Consider the following 14,011-nt stretch of genomic DNA (forward strand, 5'->3'; position numbering starts at 1 on the left):
TGTCCCATCGCTTGCTAGCTTTCCACTTGGAGGAAGCGATCCGAATTTCTCAGCGATGGGACAAGAAAGACATGAAAAAAGAAATGTTTTTGTTTAAATTTTTACAAATCACGGGTTAACAGGCGTCCTTATTGCGTGCCTTACGAGAAACAGATCGCGTGCAAAAAATACACGTAATGCTGTGTTGTCGTATTCTTTGTGCTTTGGTTTATCGTCTCTAATTAAAAGGACCCTATTCTGAGGACTCAATTCTTTCCTATTATCTTTCCGACTCATGCAATGTCACTTTTCTTTGAGATGTTTTGCGAGGAGTTGTGAGCTGAGAATACAGGCGTGTAAGTAGAACGCAAAAATCACACCTTGACTCGATCGGACAGACTGGTTCATGTAAGAGCACTTGACAGTCTCTGTCTCTTATCCCCGGTAGGATCATAAAATCGTGGAATCTGCTGATGTTCGTACTCCCCATCTACTTAGCTTCGTCCAAATAGGCCCACTTCAAACATCACACGCGGAAGACACGACTTGAGCTGGACACCACACGTGCGAACCACGCACCAAGACACCTCGCACCAGTCAGCATTGAAAACAATGTTTTCGCGAGAAATTGACATAAATAAAATCAATTTGAATTGTTAAAAAAAAGAGAAAAAATAAATTAAAGACGGACTCTTGAAGAAGTACCAACCGGTCATGTCTTTCATTCATCCATTTTCTTCTGACAGAAAAAAAATAACACAAGGAAAATGAACACATGTAAATAGGATTAAAAGCAAACGGCAAGTTGGGTGACAAATGTTACTGACCACCACGTGCGAATTTAAATTTGGGTGGTGTCCTAGGTCTCCGGCATAAACACTAATTCATAAAAAAAATAAAACTCTTTATTTCATACGGTAAAGAAATTACCTTTCTGGCAATATATCTTGTTTTAATATAACTGGCCGCATCACAAAGATCTACAGCTAAATGTGTGCATGTAGTTTTTTTATGACGAGTAATGTAGATCAAATCCTGTGGAAATTGGTCGAAAGTCAATATTACAATCAACTACATGTACTTGGCTCACCCATACAAGCTTCAGTCAATACTCATTTCCGCATTCAGAACTATTCTGTTCAAAGACGCTTGAGCGATTGAACATGTAAAACGCACTTGCACATGTTTAAATTTTGACTTTTTTCCTCAGACATTTTTTTTCTTTCCTCTGACATTTAATTTCTTAACCTCTCAAATTAGCGGAACCGAGAGCAATTCCCATGCCTGCTTTTTGCTACCTATTCTCTATGCACTGTCAATAATATGGTTTGAGGCGATTTAGTCGTTTGCTTACAAAAATAAGATATTTTTATTATCAGATCAGCTTTGCAAAGGAGATACTTACAAAAAAAGTCGGATGCGTGGCGACAACTGCTATTTACTGAAAAGGAAGGAGATGAGAGAGAGAGGGGGGGGGGGGAAGGGGGGTGGTCCGGGGAGAAGTGGAGGGCAAAAAGGGACAGAGCCGATACGATTACGATGTTGAGGGGAGGGGGGACAGCAAATATTTGCATGCACGTGGTGGTCAGTAACAATCGTCACACGACTTGCCGTTTGCTTTTAATCCTATTCACATGTGTTCATCTTGTCCTTGTATTATTTTCTGTGGGTTTTTTTTCTGTCAGAAGAAAATCGCTTTTCATGCATGAAGACGTGACGGGCTGGATAAAACATGTCTGAGTGAAACGTTATTCCTTTCAGAGTCCGACTTCGATTTTGTCTTCTTCTTTTTTTAACAATTCAACTTGATTTTATTTACATGAATTTCTCGCGAAAACATTTTTTTCAATGCTGGCAATGTCTTAGTGCGTGGTACCACATGTGGTGTCCAGCTCAAGTTATTTGTCTTAGCTTTAAATTCCGCGTGTGATGTTTGAAGTGGGCCTATTTGGACGAAGCTAAGTAGATGGAGAGTACGAGGCAGAGACTGTCAAGTGCTCTTACAAGAACCAGTCGGTCCGATCGAGTCAAGGTGTGATTTTCGCGTGCTACTTAATTAGGCTACACGCTTGTATTCTCAGCTCACAACTCCTCGCCAAATGGTGGCAAAAACTCTCAAAGGAAAAGTGACATCGCATGAGTCGGGAAGATCGTGGGAAAGAATTGAGACCTCAGAATAGGGTCCTTTTAATTAGATACGATAAACCAAAGCACAAAGAATACTACAACACAGCATTACGAGTATTTTTTGCACGTGGTCTGTTTCTCGTAAAGGCACACAATAAGGACGCCCCGGTGGCTTATAGCTACACGAAGCATCCGGTGAGCAACAAATAAAGTTTGGTCGCTAAAAACATGTCCGTACCGTCGTCAGCGAAGATTGCCTTATATGGACCACTGCCTAACATGGACCAATACATTTCTGGGTGGCCGAGTGGTAACGCACTTGCGCTCGGAAGCGAGAGGTTGCGAGTTCGACCCTGGGTCAGGGCGTTAGCAATTTTCTCCCCCCTTTCCTAACCTAGGTGGTGGGTTCAAGTGCTAGTCTTTCGGATGAGACGAAAACCCGAGGTCCCTTTGTGTACACTACATTGGGGAGTGCACATTAAAGATCCCACGATTGACAAAAGGGTCTTTTCTGGCAAAATTGTACAGGCATAGATAAAAAAAATGTCCACCAAAATACCCGTGTGACTTGGAATAATAGGCCGTGAAAAGTATGATATGCGCCGAAATGGCTGCGATCTGCTGGCCGATGTGAATGCGTGATGTATTGTGTAAAACAAATTCCATCTCACACGGCATAAATAAATCCCTGCGCCTTGAATATGTGCGCGATATAAATTGCATAAAAAAATCCCTGCGCTTAGAACTGTACCCACGGAATACGCGCGATATTAACACCTATTGTGTTTTCAGCGTAGCAATAGGGTCCGATATTTAGACGAGACAAGTATAATGCCGACGAGTCGAAGACGAGTCGCATTATACTTGTTCGAGTCTAAATATCGGACCCTATTGCTACGCTGAAAACACAATAGCGATTATATAGCTGTTATGACCTTGATTTGTTGTTCCAAACTTACAAAATGACAGTTTTTGCGTCGATGCGTTGATCTCAGGTTTTGATAGCAGACAAACTTCTTACGCGCATCATGTTCGCGCAGGCATGCACACCGCTACACGCTTTCTGACTTTGGAAGAAAAACTGACTCCAAGTGCATTCGATTTCACAACACAGTTGTTGAAACAGCTTTTTAAGTTGTCAGTGTATGCTGTTGTCGATAGAAACATCGCCGTGGTACAGATGGGTAAACCGGAACCATGCGTCTTTGTTATCGACAATATGCTTTTGGATATTGAGAAAAATGGCCGACTTCCGTAGCATTATGCTTTGATGATCGGAAGAGACCACAGCCCCCGAATTCCCCCACGTGTTCATCAGAATAGCTATATAAGCCTCATATTGATTGATTGATTCATTTCAGAAAACTAACGGCGCTGGAACGCTCAAAACAATTTCATTCGCTGTATTCAACCTCTATGGATAACTTGCACATGTCAAAACAGTTGCAACATAGGTACATAGTTGTATAAGGTTAAGTGATAGATTTTGATTACCCTGTGGTTACCATGTTAATGATCTAGTATTTGATTATTGGCATGTCATGTTGTTTTATGTTTTTATCGAATGTTATGCTTGAGTGAATCTTTCTTAAAGGTTTGTTTGTGTGTTCACATAACTTAGCTCAGCTTGATAAGATTAGACAACATTTTGGATGAAATCCTTGAATTGGCAAGTCTCTGATAGTCATCATCTCTCTGACACCCCCCCCCCCCCCCCCGACTTTCCCGACTTAAATCTTCCCGATATTGTTGAAATTTAAAATACATGACAGTATTACCCAATTAGGTCTCCCCTGCGTTTAGTACTCACTGACACTGAAAGCCGAGAACATGATTATGCTCGAATATGAATGAGAAAATACATCGACGCACCAAAAATGAAAAGAGCGGTTACCGAAAACACTACGTGTCAATAATCACGCGTACCAGTGGTACTGTTTTCATAAAATGTTCTTCCAGATCTGTACCAAAGCATACTTACAGAGTTAGTCAACCCATGATGGTGTTGATATCACCGTATAAATATGTCTATGTTTCTGTCATCGTCCGCCACTTCTCAGTCAGTCATTCAATATGTCTGTCTGTCTGTCTGTCTGTCTGTCTGTCTGTCTGTCTGCCTGTCTGTCTGTCTGTCTGTCTGCGCGTCCGTCCGTCTGTATGTGTGTATGTGTCTCTCTCTTTCTCTCTCTTTTCCTGTCTGTCTGTATGTCTGTCTGTCTGTCTGTCTGTCTGTCTGACTGACTGTCTGTCTATCTGTCTGTCTGTAAGCCTGCCCGCCCGCCCGTCATTCCGTCCGTCTCTCTCTCTCTCTCTCTCTCTCTCTCTCTCTCTCTCTCTCTCTCTCTCTCTCTCTCTCTCTCTCTCTCTCTCTCTCTCTCTCTCGCTCACTATTATTTGAGAAACGATTCGGTCTGTGACTTCTTTAAATCGTATCTTGCTGACCGGACACAGTATGTCACTCTACAATGCCAGAATTCGTCTACTGCACTAATAAGACAAACCGGCACGGTGGCCTAGTGGTAAGGCGTCCGCCCTGTGATCGGGAGGTCGTGGGTCCCTATAACCCACGTACTGCCCATCTGCACTAGGAAACTGTTCTCTAATTCTTGCAACCGCACAAGCTGGTAAGGTGACCCTGATGTCTCTCCCAGCCATTTCCAGACCCACCGCACAAGCATGCGGTAAGCTACATACCGATACTGCCTGGAAAGAAAAACAAGCATACAGTATTAATGACAGTATCAATCAATCAATCAATATGAGGCTTATATCGCGCGTATTCCGTGGGTACAGTTCTAAGCGCAGGGATTTAAAAAAAAAATTTTATGCAATTTATATCGCGCACATATTCAAGGCGCAGGGATTTATTTATGCCGTGTGAGATGGAATTTTTTGTACACAATACATCACGCATTCACATCGGCCAGCAGATCGCAGCCATTTCGGCGCATATCCTACTTTTCACGGCCTATTATTCCAAGTCACACGGGTATTTTGGTGGACATTTTTATCTATGCCGATACAATTTTGCCAGGAAAGACCCTTTTGTCAATCGTGGGATCTTTAACGTGCACACCCCAATGTAGTGTACACAAAGGGACCTCGGTTTTTCATCTCATCCGAAAGACATATAACGTGCGCCACACACAAGACCCTTTTGTCAATGGTGGGATCTTTAACGTGCACACCCCAATGTAGTGTACACGAAGGGACCTCGGCGTTTCGTCTCATCCGAAAGACTAGCACCCACCACCTAGGTTAGGAAAGGGGGGAGAAAATTGCTAACGCCCTGACCCAGGGTCGAACTCGCAACCTCTCGCTTCCGAGCGCAAGTGCGTTACCACTCGGCCACCCAGTCCACAGTACACAAAGTGTACAATCAGGATACTTGAAAACATTCCCCATATTGCTTTGCTCAGAATTAGCACATGCGAATAAATGAATTGTCTTGAAATAAAAATGAATATCTGACAATTAATTTTCATTTTTTTATTTTATTGTTATTTGTTTTTGCACATCTATGACATAAACCTATTTATAGTATCATGATTACAATTCTAAAAAAAAAATAACTTACTCATTAGCATCCTGTATAGCCCTCCCATACTGCTGGTTGTACCAGTGATAGCATGTCTCCAAGACATAGTGGTCCAAGCACACTGATCTGAAGCCAGGGTGGTCAGTGATGCAGCCCACCCCTGTGCTTACTGTCAGTGATTCCATTTCTGGAATTTCTTGACAACAGCGGCATTCTCGGATTGAGCCCATGCCTGCACAGTTTGCGCACTGACACCTGCACACACAAAATTTGATACAAGTTTAGTTCAAATTCTCTGCAGTCTACAAACTCACACAAAAAAATTGATCTACTAAGGCAGTAAAACAACTGAAATGGACAAATTCACAACCAATGGTAGTGACCATTATGTCTAGACAAAACCATAATAAATTGTTATTCCATTGGAACATTGGTATATTCATACGTGTACTGATTTGGCTAGTTTTAGTTTTGGGGACTGCTACTAGCAATGATTGAGTGGGCATACTGACTACTCAGTAGGATGATGTTTTGACTAAAATTATAATCAGGAATGCGCATCACTTTCTGGCATGCATGAATTGCATCAAGGGTAAAAGAAGACATCGCACAAACTTTACAAATTACTGACTGCAAAACAAGCTCTACCAGAATCGATTCTATAATAGGAATATATACGAGGAAGAGTCTCACAATCACTGAATCAGTGGTAGTTTCTTACCAGTTGGTGGACATCAAACGATCGAGAGACTCGCTAAAATCGTCTCTGTCGGGTGTTTCCTCAACCTCAGCATCGGACAGCTCAGGTTCAAACTGGTATGGTTGAAGATCGTGTTCATTCAAAACCTCAAAATCACTACTGTAGCACGATAGTTCCAGTGAAGAAACGCTGCTTGTTTCACTGTTTTCTTCATGGTCTGCCATGCCAATACAGCTGCTGACGTCACTGCGAGGGGAGATCAGCCATGGCTGCGTTTTAGATTCTTACTTCCCTTACCCTTAATTGCAGGTATGAAAACCCACTTTCATTGATCGATATCTATTAAACCAAAGGACTTTGCTTGCCAATATTTTGCATCTGGTACTATTTAGTAATGTTCTCTCAGCAGAATTTTTTTGACCGAGCAATGTGGTTGACCTTTAATACTTTGATTAGATACTGCTCCTTTTAGGTATGAAATGATAGCATGTGCATGTGTGTAGGTAAGCGAGCGCACGCTCGCGCGCGCGAGCATGTGTGTGTGTATATGTGTGCATGTGTGTGTGTGTGTGTGCGTGTGTGTGTGTGTGTGTGTGTGTGTGTGTGTGTATGTGTGTGTGAGCTTGTGTGTGCGTGTGTGTGTATACGAGGGTGTGTGTGTGGATGTGTGTGTGTGTGTGTGTGTGTGTGTGTGTGTATGTGCGCAGTCTTTGCTTTCGTTTACAATTATTCTCTGTAGTATGTTCCAAGGACAGGTTGGAAGATTAGGCTAAGCCTAAAACCTTTATCCTTATGTAATAAAGTTCTGAGTTCTGAGTTCTGAGCTCTCTCTCTCTCTCTCTCTCTCTCTCTCTCTCTCTCTCTCTCTCTCTCTCTCTCTCTCTCTCTCTCTCTCTCTCTCTCTCTCTCTCCTTTGCTGGGCCGTCAAGGTGCAACTCTCTTCCTTCGAATGTTAAAACTAGCAAATCTGTAAATATCTTTAAATCTTCCTTAAAAAAACATCTAAACTGTTCTCTGTAAGTACACACCCACGGTGACATAATTATGTGAATCTTACAGTTCTGTCTAATGTATACTATATTAATATTACTATATAATTATATTCACGTCATATTACATATTAATAGCATATAGTATTCATATTGTTTTACTTCGTATATTTATTAGACTGTGTGTTTCGTGTGGCCGTGGTGCTTATGCCTATTTACTGTACATTTACATGTTATGCCTATATGATTTCATTATATTATGTTGGTTATATGCGTGCGGATGTGTTAGTGTGAATGTAAAGGGCACGTTGTAAGATTAGGCCCTTGGCTTAAAATGTTTACCATTTATGTCAATAAAATGTTCTAAGTCTAAGTCTAAGTCTCTCTCACTCTCTCTCTCTCTCTCTCTCTCTCTCTCTCTCTCTCTCTCTCTCTCTCTCTCTCTCTCTCTCTCTCTCTCTCTCTCTCTCTCTCTTCCTCTCTGTACACACTTAGCAAGAGAATGTAGGCGAAGGTTACCCTAAGCTGTCACTATGTTACTAATTGAAATCAGTGCTTTTTCAAGAGGCAATTGTTAAAGCAAGGTTTGTCATGAAAGACTGATGTAAAGGGCTTTCAAGTACATGATGAGAGAGCAGCAGACACAACAATTGCAATTCACTGTAAAGGATCCTACTTCATAGGTCACACATCATTGGTCCGGTTGAGTTGACCACCGTCGTCAGCTGGAAATGTTTATTGTCGCCGTGTTCCTGTCAAACCAACCGAGCTACACCCGTTTGTTCTTTTACACAAGGATTGTTAATTTATATGAATACAAGGTACAACTTGGCAAACTAAAACAAGTTAACTGTATTATGTCCATATGACGAGAATGAGTTCTGAATATACATTAAAATACTTTAGCCCGGGACAAACATTACTCTAAATGCAGACGCCTTCCAACGCATATAGATAGGAAACTGTTCCGTACCATTTTGGTTGGAATTAAATTGTTCTATTGTGGATAGTCACTATTATTCAGTTGCTCTGGATCGCACGCGATGGTCGGTTGGGCAGTCAGATATGTTTGTCAGTGCCAGACCTATTAAGTTAGGGGATGGTTGGAATACAACATAGTGTAGATATGCGGTTCGGAGGTCTATTCTACACGTCATAAAAAAGTAGGCACATGGGTTTTAGTTTTTTTTTAATTATAACTAGTTTACGTCATTGAAACGACCAAATGGCTTGGAAGATTTTCTTATCTTTTCATCGTACCAAATCAACTTTGGGGAGGGGGTTGGGGTGCACATAAAAAATATTCTTACTCACACAAAAAAACTTAAAAAAATCAGAATTCGTTGCCCACTAGATGCTTTGTGTAGCAATAAGCCGTTGTTAACCCGTGATTTGTAAAAATGTAAAAAAAATAATTACAAATCACGGAGCGCGCCCCGCCAGTTGTAAAAACATTTTTACAAATCGCGGGGCGCGCCTCGCTATTTGTAAAAATGTTTTTACAAATCACGTTTTTGCGCCCGATATTTTCTTGTCATCCTCAAAGTCAAGGGACAAAAACGAAACCCCTTGACTTTAGGGGTATTGCGACTCTGTTAATTTTAAGATTGGTTTTTTTCTTCATTACTAGGATGTCCCATCATTGGGAAATTCCGGTCGCTTCCTCCCAGTGGAAAGCTAGCAGTGACAGAGTCGCACTACCCCAAAGTCAAGGGATCTATTAGTCCCGTTTCGCCGTTATCCCAATTCGCCCCCATCGCATTTTGGCGACATTTCTCAGGCCAAGTGTCATTTTACCACCATGTCATGTACCATTAGCTCCACATCCCATTTTGGCGCAATCCCGGATCGCCGTTATCCCATTTCGCCCCAATCCCAGTAGCTTAACATCCCAAGTCAAGGGATCTATTAGATTTCTAGATTGTCTCATCGCTGGAAGATTCGGGTCGCTTCTTCCCAATAAAAAGCTAGCAGCAACAGAGTCGCGCTACCCTTAAGTCAAGGGATCTATTGGATTTTTTTTGATTTTTTTTTTCATTACTAGATTGCCCGAACGCTGCGAAAGTCGGGTCGCTTCCACCCAATGGAAAGCTAGCAGCAACAGAGTCGCACTATCCCCAAGTCAAGGGATATATTAGATTATTTTTTTTCATTACTAGATTGTTCCATTGCTGGGAAATTCGGGTCGCTTCCTCCCAATGGAAAGCTAGCAGCAACTACAGAGTCGCGCTACCCCGAAAGTCAAGGGATCTATAAGATTTTTTTTCAGATTTGTTTTTCATTTATAGATTGTCCCATCGCTGGGAAATTAGGGTCACTTCCTCCCAGTGGAAAGCTAGCAGCAACCTAGTCGTGCTACCCCAAAGTCAAGGGATCTATTATATATATTTTTGTGTATGTATTTCTTGTCCCATCGCTTGCTAGCTTTCCACTGGGAGGAAGCGATCCGAATTTCTCAGCGATGGGACAAGAAAGACATGAAAAAAGAATTACATTTTTTGTTTAAATTTTTACAAATCACGGGTTAACAGGCGTCCTTATTGCGTGCCTTACGAGAAACAGATCGCGTGCAAAAAAACCACGTAATGCTGTGTAGTATTCTTTGTGCTTTGGTTTATCGTCTCTAATTGACCCTATTCTGAGGTCTAAATCTTTCCTATTATCTTTCCGACTCATGCAATGTCACTTTTCTTTGAGATGTTTTGCGAGGAGTTGTGAGCTGAGAATACAGGCGTGTAAGTAGAACGCAAAAATCACACCTTGACTCGATCGGACAGACTGGTTCATGTAAGAGCACTTGACAGTCTCTGTCTCTTATCCCCGGTAGGATCATAAAATCGTGGAATCTGCTGATGTTCGTACTCCCCATCTACTTAGCTTCGTCCAAATAGGCCCACTTCAAACATCACACGCGGAAGACACGACTTGAGCTGGACACCACAGTCATGTTCGAACCACGCACCAAGACACCACGCACCAGTCAGCATTGAAAACAATGTTTTCGCGAGAAATTGACATAAATAAAATCAATCTAAATTGTTAAAAATAAGAGAAAAAAGAAATCAAAGACGGACTCTTGAAGAAGTAACGTTTCACTCAGATATATTTTATCCAGCCGGTCATGTCTTTCATTCATCCCTTTTCTTCTGACAGAAATAAAATAACACAAGAGAAATGAACATATGTAAGTAGGATTAAAAGCAAACGGCAAGTTGTGTGAAAAATGTTACTGACCACCACGTGCATGCACATATTTGCTGCCCCCCCCCCCCCCCCCCTCAACATCGTAATCGTATCGGCTCTGTATCCCTTTGCCCTCGACCTCTTCCCGAACACCTCCCCCCCCCCCCCCCACCCCCTTCCTTTCTTTTTAGTAAATCCCCCCTCAGTCGGAGCGGCAGTTGTCACCACGCATTCGACTTCTTTTTTTTTTTTAAATAGTATCTCCTTTACAAGCTGATCTGATAATAAAATATCTTATTTTTGTAAGCCCTTAGAAAAAATCTCCCTAGAAAGAAATGGGTTAAAGCATGATGCTATTAAAATATTGACGGGTGAATGCCGGCTACACAAACACACGTACCAAAGTACTCATCCTCCCCGAAGACGGAATGTGACCCCCAATGTGGTGGGAACTTAAAAGCGGTCACATACGCGTTTTTCTCCTAGGTACGGGGAGAACGCAGAAAAAGAAAAAGTAGAAGAATGGCCTTTCCGAGCATAATTATATAGCCAGTTAAACAATTTCATTATTTGTAGTTTCAGAGATATGGAGCTTCAAAGTACTGATCCTTATTTTCTGGGAGCATATTTCAGAAGCAGTTATAAATTACATCCAGTGATGCAGTCCACCTGACCTGATCGTGACCTATACTGCTGGCGCTGGTGGTCGGTCACATTACCTTTTCGGTCCACGGCGGGTTATGCAACACAAAGGTGCAGACAGGCCTCTTTTTCACCTAACCAAGGTTACGAATGTTAGTGACCTGATCGTGACCTACGCTGCCGGCGCCGTGTCTCGGTCACATCAATCAATCAATCAATATGAGGCCTATATTGGGGCGGGGATATAGCTCAGTTGGTAGCGCGCTGGATTTGTATTCAGTTGGCCGCTGTTAGCGTGAGTTCGATCCCAGGTTCGGCGGAAATTTATTTCAGAGTCAACTTTGTGTGCAGACTCTCTTCGGTGTCCAACCCCCCCCCCCCCCCCCCCCCGTGTACACTACATTGGGTGTGCACGTTAAAGATCCCACGATTGACAAAAGGGTCTTTCCTGGCAAAATTGCTTAGGCACAGCCGGTTAATAATTGTCTACCTATACCCGTGTGACTTGGAATAATAGGCCGTGAAAGGTAAATATGCGCCGAAATGGCTGCAATTACTGGCCGTATAAAATTTCATCTCACACGGCATTACTGCAGAGCGCCTAGAACTGTACCCACGGAATATGCGCGATATAAGCGTCATTGATTGATTGATTGATTGATTGATATTGCTATTTCATATGTTACGTGGATTTCCATTGGTCAATTGGGCAAAACTGAGCTCAGTGCAAAAGTGATATCGACGACATTTCCTTTATTGCTTCCCCACTTCAAAAGCAAAAACACCTAAATTTAAAAACAAACAAATATATACACAAAGAAAAAAGCCAAGCACCCCCCTTCAATTTCGCAATGACTGATTTTTAAAGTTCTGGTATGGAAACAGTAAGTTCAGGAGCTCGGTTTGACAAATGTTATCGACAAGAGCAACTCTTTGGAAATAACATCACACAAGAAAACTCCAGTTTTGATTGGTTTTAATCGTGATTTGGTACCTTGCCAAAAAGTGACGTTTTAACCCTAAAACAGTACCCCTGATAAGTATGGAGCTGCAAGCTGAAAAAGACAGGTTTAGGTAAATGTGTCATGAAAAAAATGTAATTGAGAGTGCTCAGATGGCATACGCGATTCAAAAGTTCAATATCGAGTGAAACCCCCGCGTGCCCGGATGACGGCGTCAACCCTGCGTCTCATCCCTCCAGTCAAACGTCGGATCTGTTCACGGGTCACTTGCAACCACTCACGATGCAAAGCTGCCTCCAATTCACGTAATGTCTGCACAGGAGGCTGCAGAGCTTGTATACGACGCCCCAGGATGTCCCAAACATGCTCCAGCGGATTAAGATCTGGACTCATTGCCGGCCATGGGAGTGTTGTTACAGCGTTGTTCTGGAGGTAGTCCACTACTGCCCTGGATCGATGAGGCCTGGCGTTATCATCCATGTACACGGGTCTTGTGGCAAGTGGGTGGTTGTCAAAATGAGTAACGACAACAGGTTCCAGGACATGTCGCATATACTGATCACCCGTGAGGTTGCCACGTACGGTGACAAGGTCTAGCTTGCAGTCATGAGAAATGCAACCCCAAACCATGACTGACCCGCCACCGAATGGAACAGTTTGTCTGATGTTCCTGGGTGTATAGGCCGTGTTCCTGTGCCTCCATACCCTCAGTCGGCCGTCAGTGACATGGAGAAGGAATCTGCTTTCGTCCGACCAGTGGATCCTCCTCCACGTTCTCAGGTTCCATCTTTGCCGTGCCAGACACCATGCCAAGCGTCTTCTCTTGTGGTCATCTGTCAGTCGGGGACGCTTAATGACTCTTCGGGCTGCCATTCCTGCAGCTTTCAAGCGGTTTCGTACGGTCCTGGTTGACAGATGTCGATTTGGAAGCCATGCTCGTTTCAGGACGGTACTCGTTGAAAATGGCTCACGCCGAATTATTCGGAGAAAAGCTCGGTCTTCACGTTCTGACGTCACACGGGGTCGCCCTGACTGTGGACGGTCCTTCACAGCACCAGTCTGACGATGTTTGCGTACCAAACGGCTGATGACTGTGTAGTGGTAGCCAAGTTGACGACCAATCGCTTTGAAGGATGCTCCTGTAGCATGCATTCCTATAATCTGCCATCGGATCGCCTCTGATAATCGTCTTCTCGCCATGTTCACAGAGAATGTTTGCAAATTGTCGTCGCCCAGTGTTAAATACAGAAATTTGCAGCGTGAGCATACTGCCTTTTTTAACATTCATGGGTTGCATGCTGCACGTGCTTCTCACAGGCAGTGGCGACACAATCTTGACGCGTGAACTTCCCAACCTTATTATGGAAACCCATGTATGTCATTACGAAGAAAAAAAATGGTAAAACAAATTTGACTCAATTATTATCACAAATTCATTCGGGGGGTGCTTGGCTTTTTTCTTTGTGTATATATGAAAATGTAATGATCCCAGAATTTAGTTGATCAAGTGACTAAAGACTTTTTGAAAGAAAAGCCATTTTGAAATACTGAAAAGTCAATCAATCAATCAATCAAAGTACAAGAAAAGAGAGAACAAAAAGAAATAATAATCAGAGGGAGGGATATGGAACAGCCAAAACTGAGACAAATACTTTTGTAATTTCTTTAATCAATCAATCAATCAATGACGCTTATATCGCGCATATTCCGTGGGTACAGTTCTAGGCGCTCTGCAGTGATGCCGTGTGAGATGAAATTTTATACGGCCAGTAATTGCAGCCATTTCGGCGCATATTTACCTTTCACGGCCTATTATTCCAAGTCACACGGGTATAGGTAGACAATTATTAACTGTGCCTAAGCAATTTTGCCAGGAAAGACCCTTTTGTCA

The 14,011-nt window shown here is 42.6% G+C and overlaps 1 protein-coding gene across 1 annotated transcript; it reads right to left on the reverse strand.

The window, feature by feature from the left end:
* Nucleotides 1–4,511: 4,511 nt before the first annotated feature.
* On the reverse strand, nt 4,512–6,925 carry LOC138965132 (uncharacterized). The gene is made up of 3 exons (XM_070337256.1): nt 6,366–6,925; nt 5,684–5,899; nt 4,512–4,809 (listed from the first exon to the last, which is right to left on the reverse strand). The coding sequence occupies exons 1-3, from the start codon at nt 6,566–6,568 to the stop codon at nt 4,620–4,622; spliced, it is 609 nt and encodes a 202-aa protein (XP_070193357.1). The 5' UTR covers nt 6,569–6,925; the 3' UTR covers nt 4,512–4,619.
* Nucleotides 6,926–14,011: the final 7,086 nt, after the last annotated feature.

The sequence above is a fragment of the Littorina saxatilis genome, linkage group LG4 (assembly GCF_037325665.1).
Source record: "Littorina saxatilis isolate snail1 linkage group LG4, US_GU_Lsax_2.0, whole genome shotgun sequence".
In the NCBI taxonomy this organism is placed as follows: domain Eukaryota; kingdom Metazoa; phylum Mollusca; class Gastropoda; order Littorinimorpha; family Littorinidae; genus Littorina; species Littorina saxatilis.

Coding starts and splice junctions, on each gene's coding strand:
- LOC138965132 (XM_070337256.1), bottom strand. CDS start 6,568: ATGGCAGACCATGAAGAAAACAGTGAAACAAGCAGCGTTTCTTCACTG. Junction 5,900..6,365: donor CGTTTGATGTCCACCAACTG/GTAAGAAACTAC, acceptor TTGTGTGTGCAG/GTGTCAGTGCGCAAACTGTG. Junction 4,810..5,683: donor GCTATACAGGATGCTAATGA/GTAAGTTATTTT, acceptor TTTTCTTTCCAG/GCAGTATCGGTATGTAGCTT.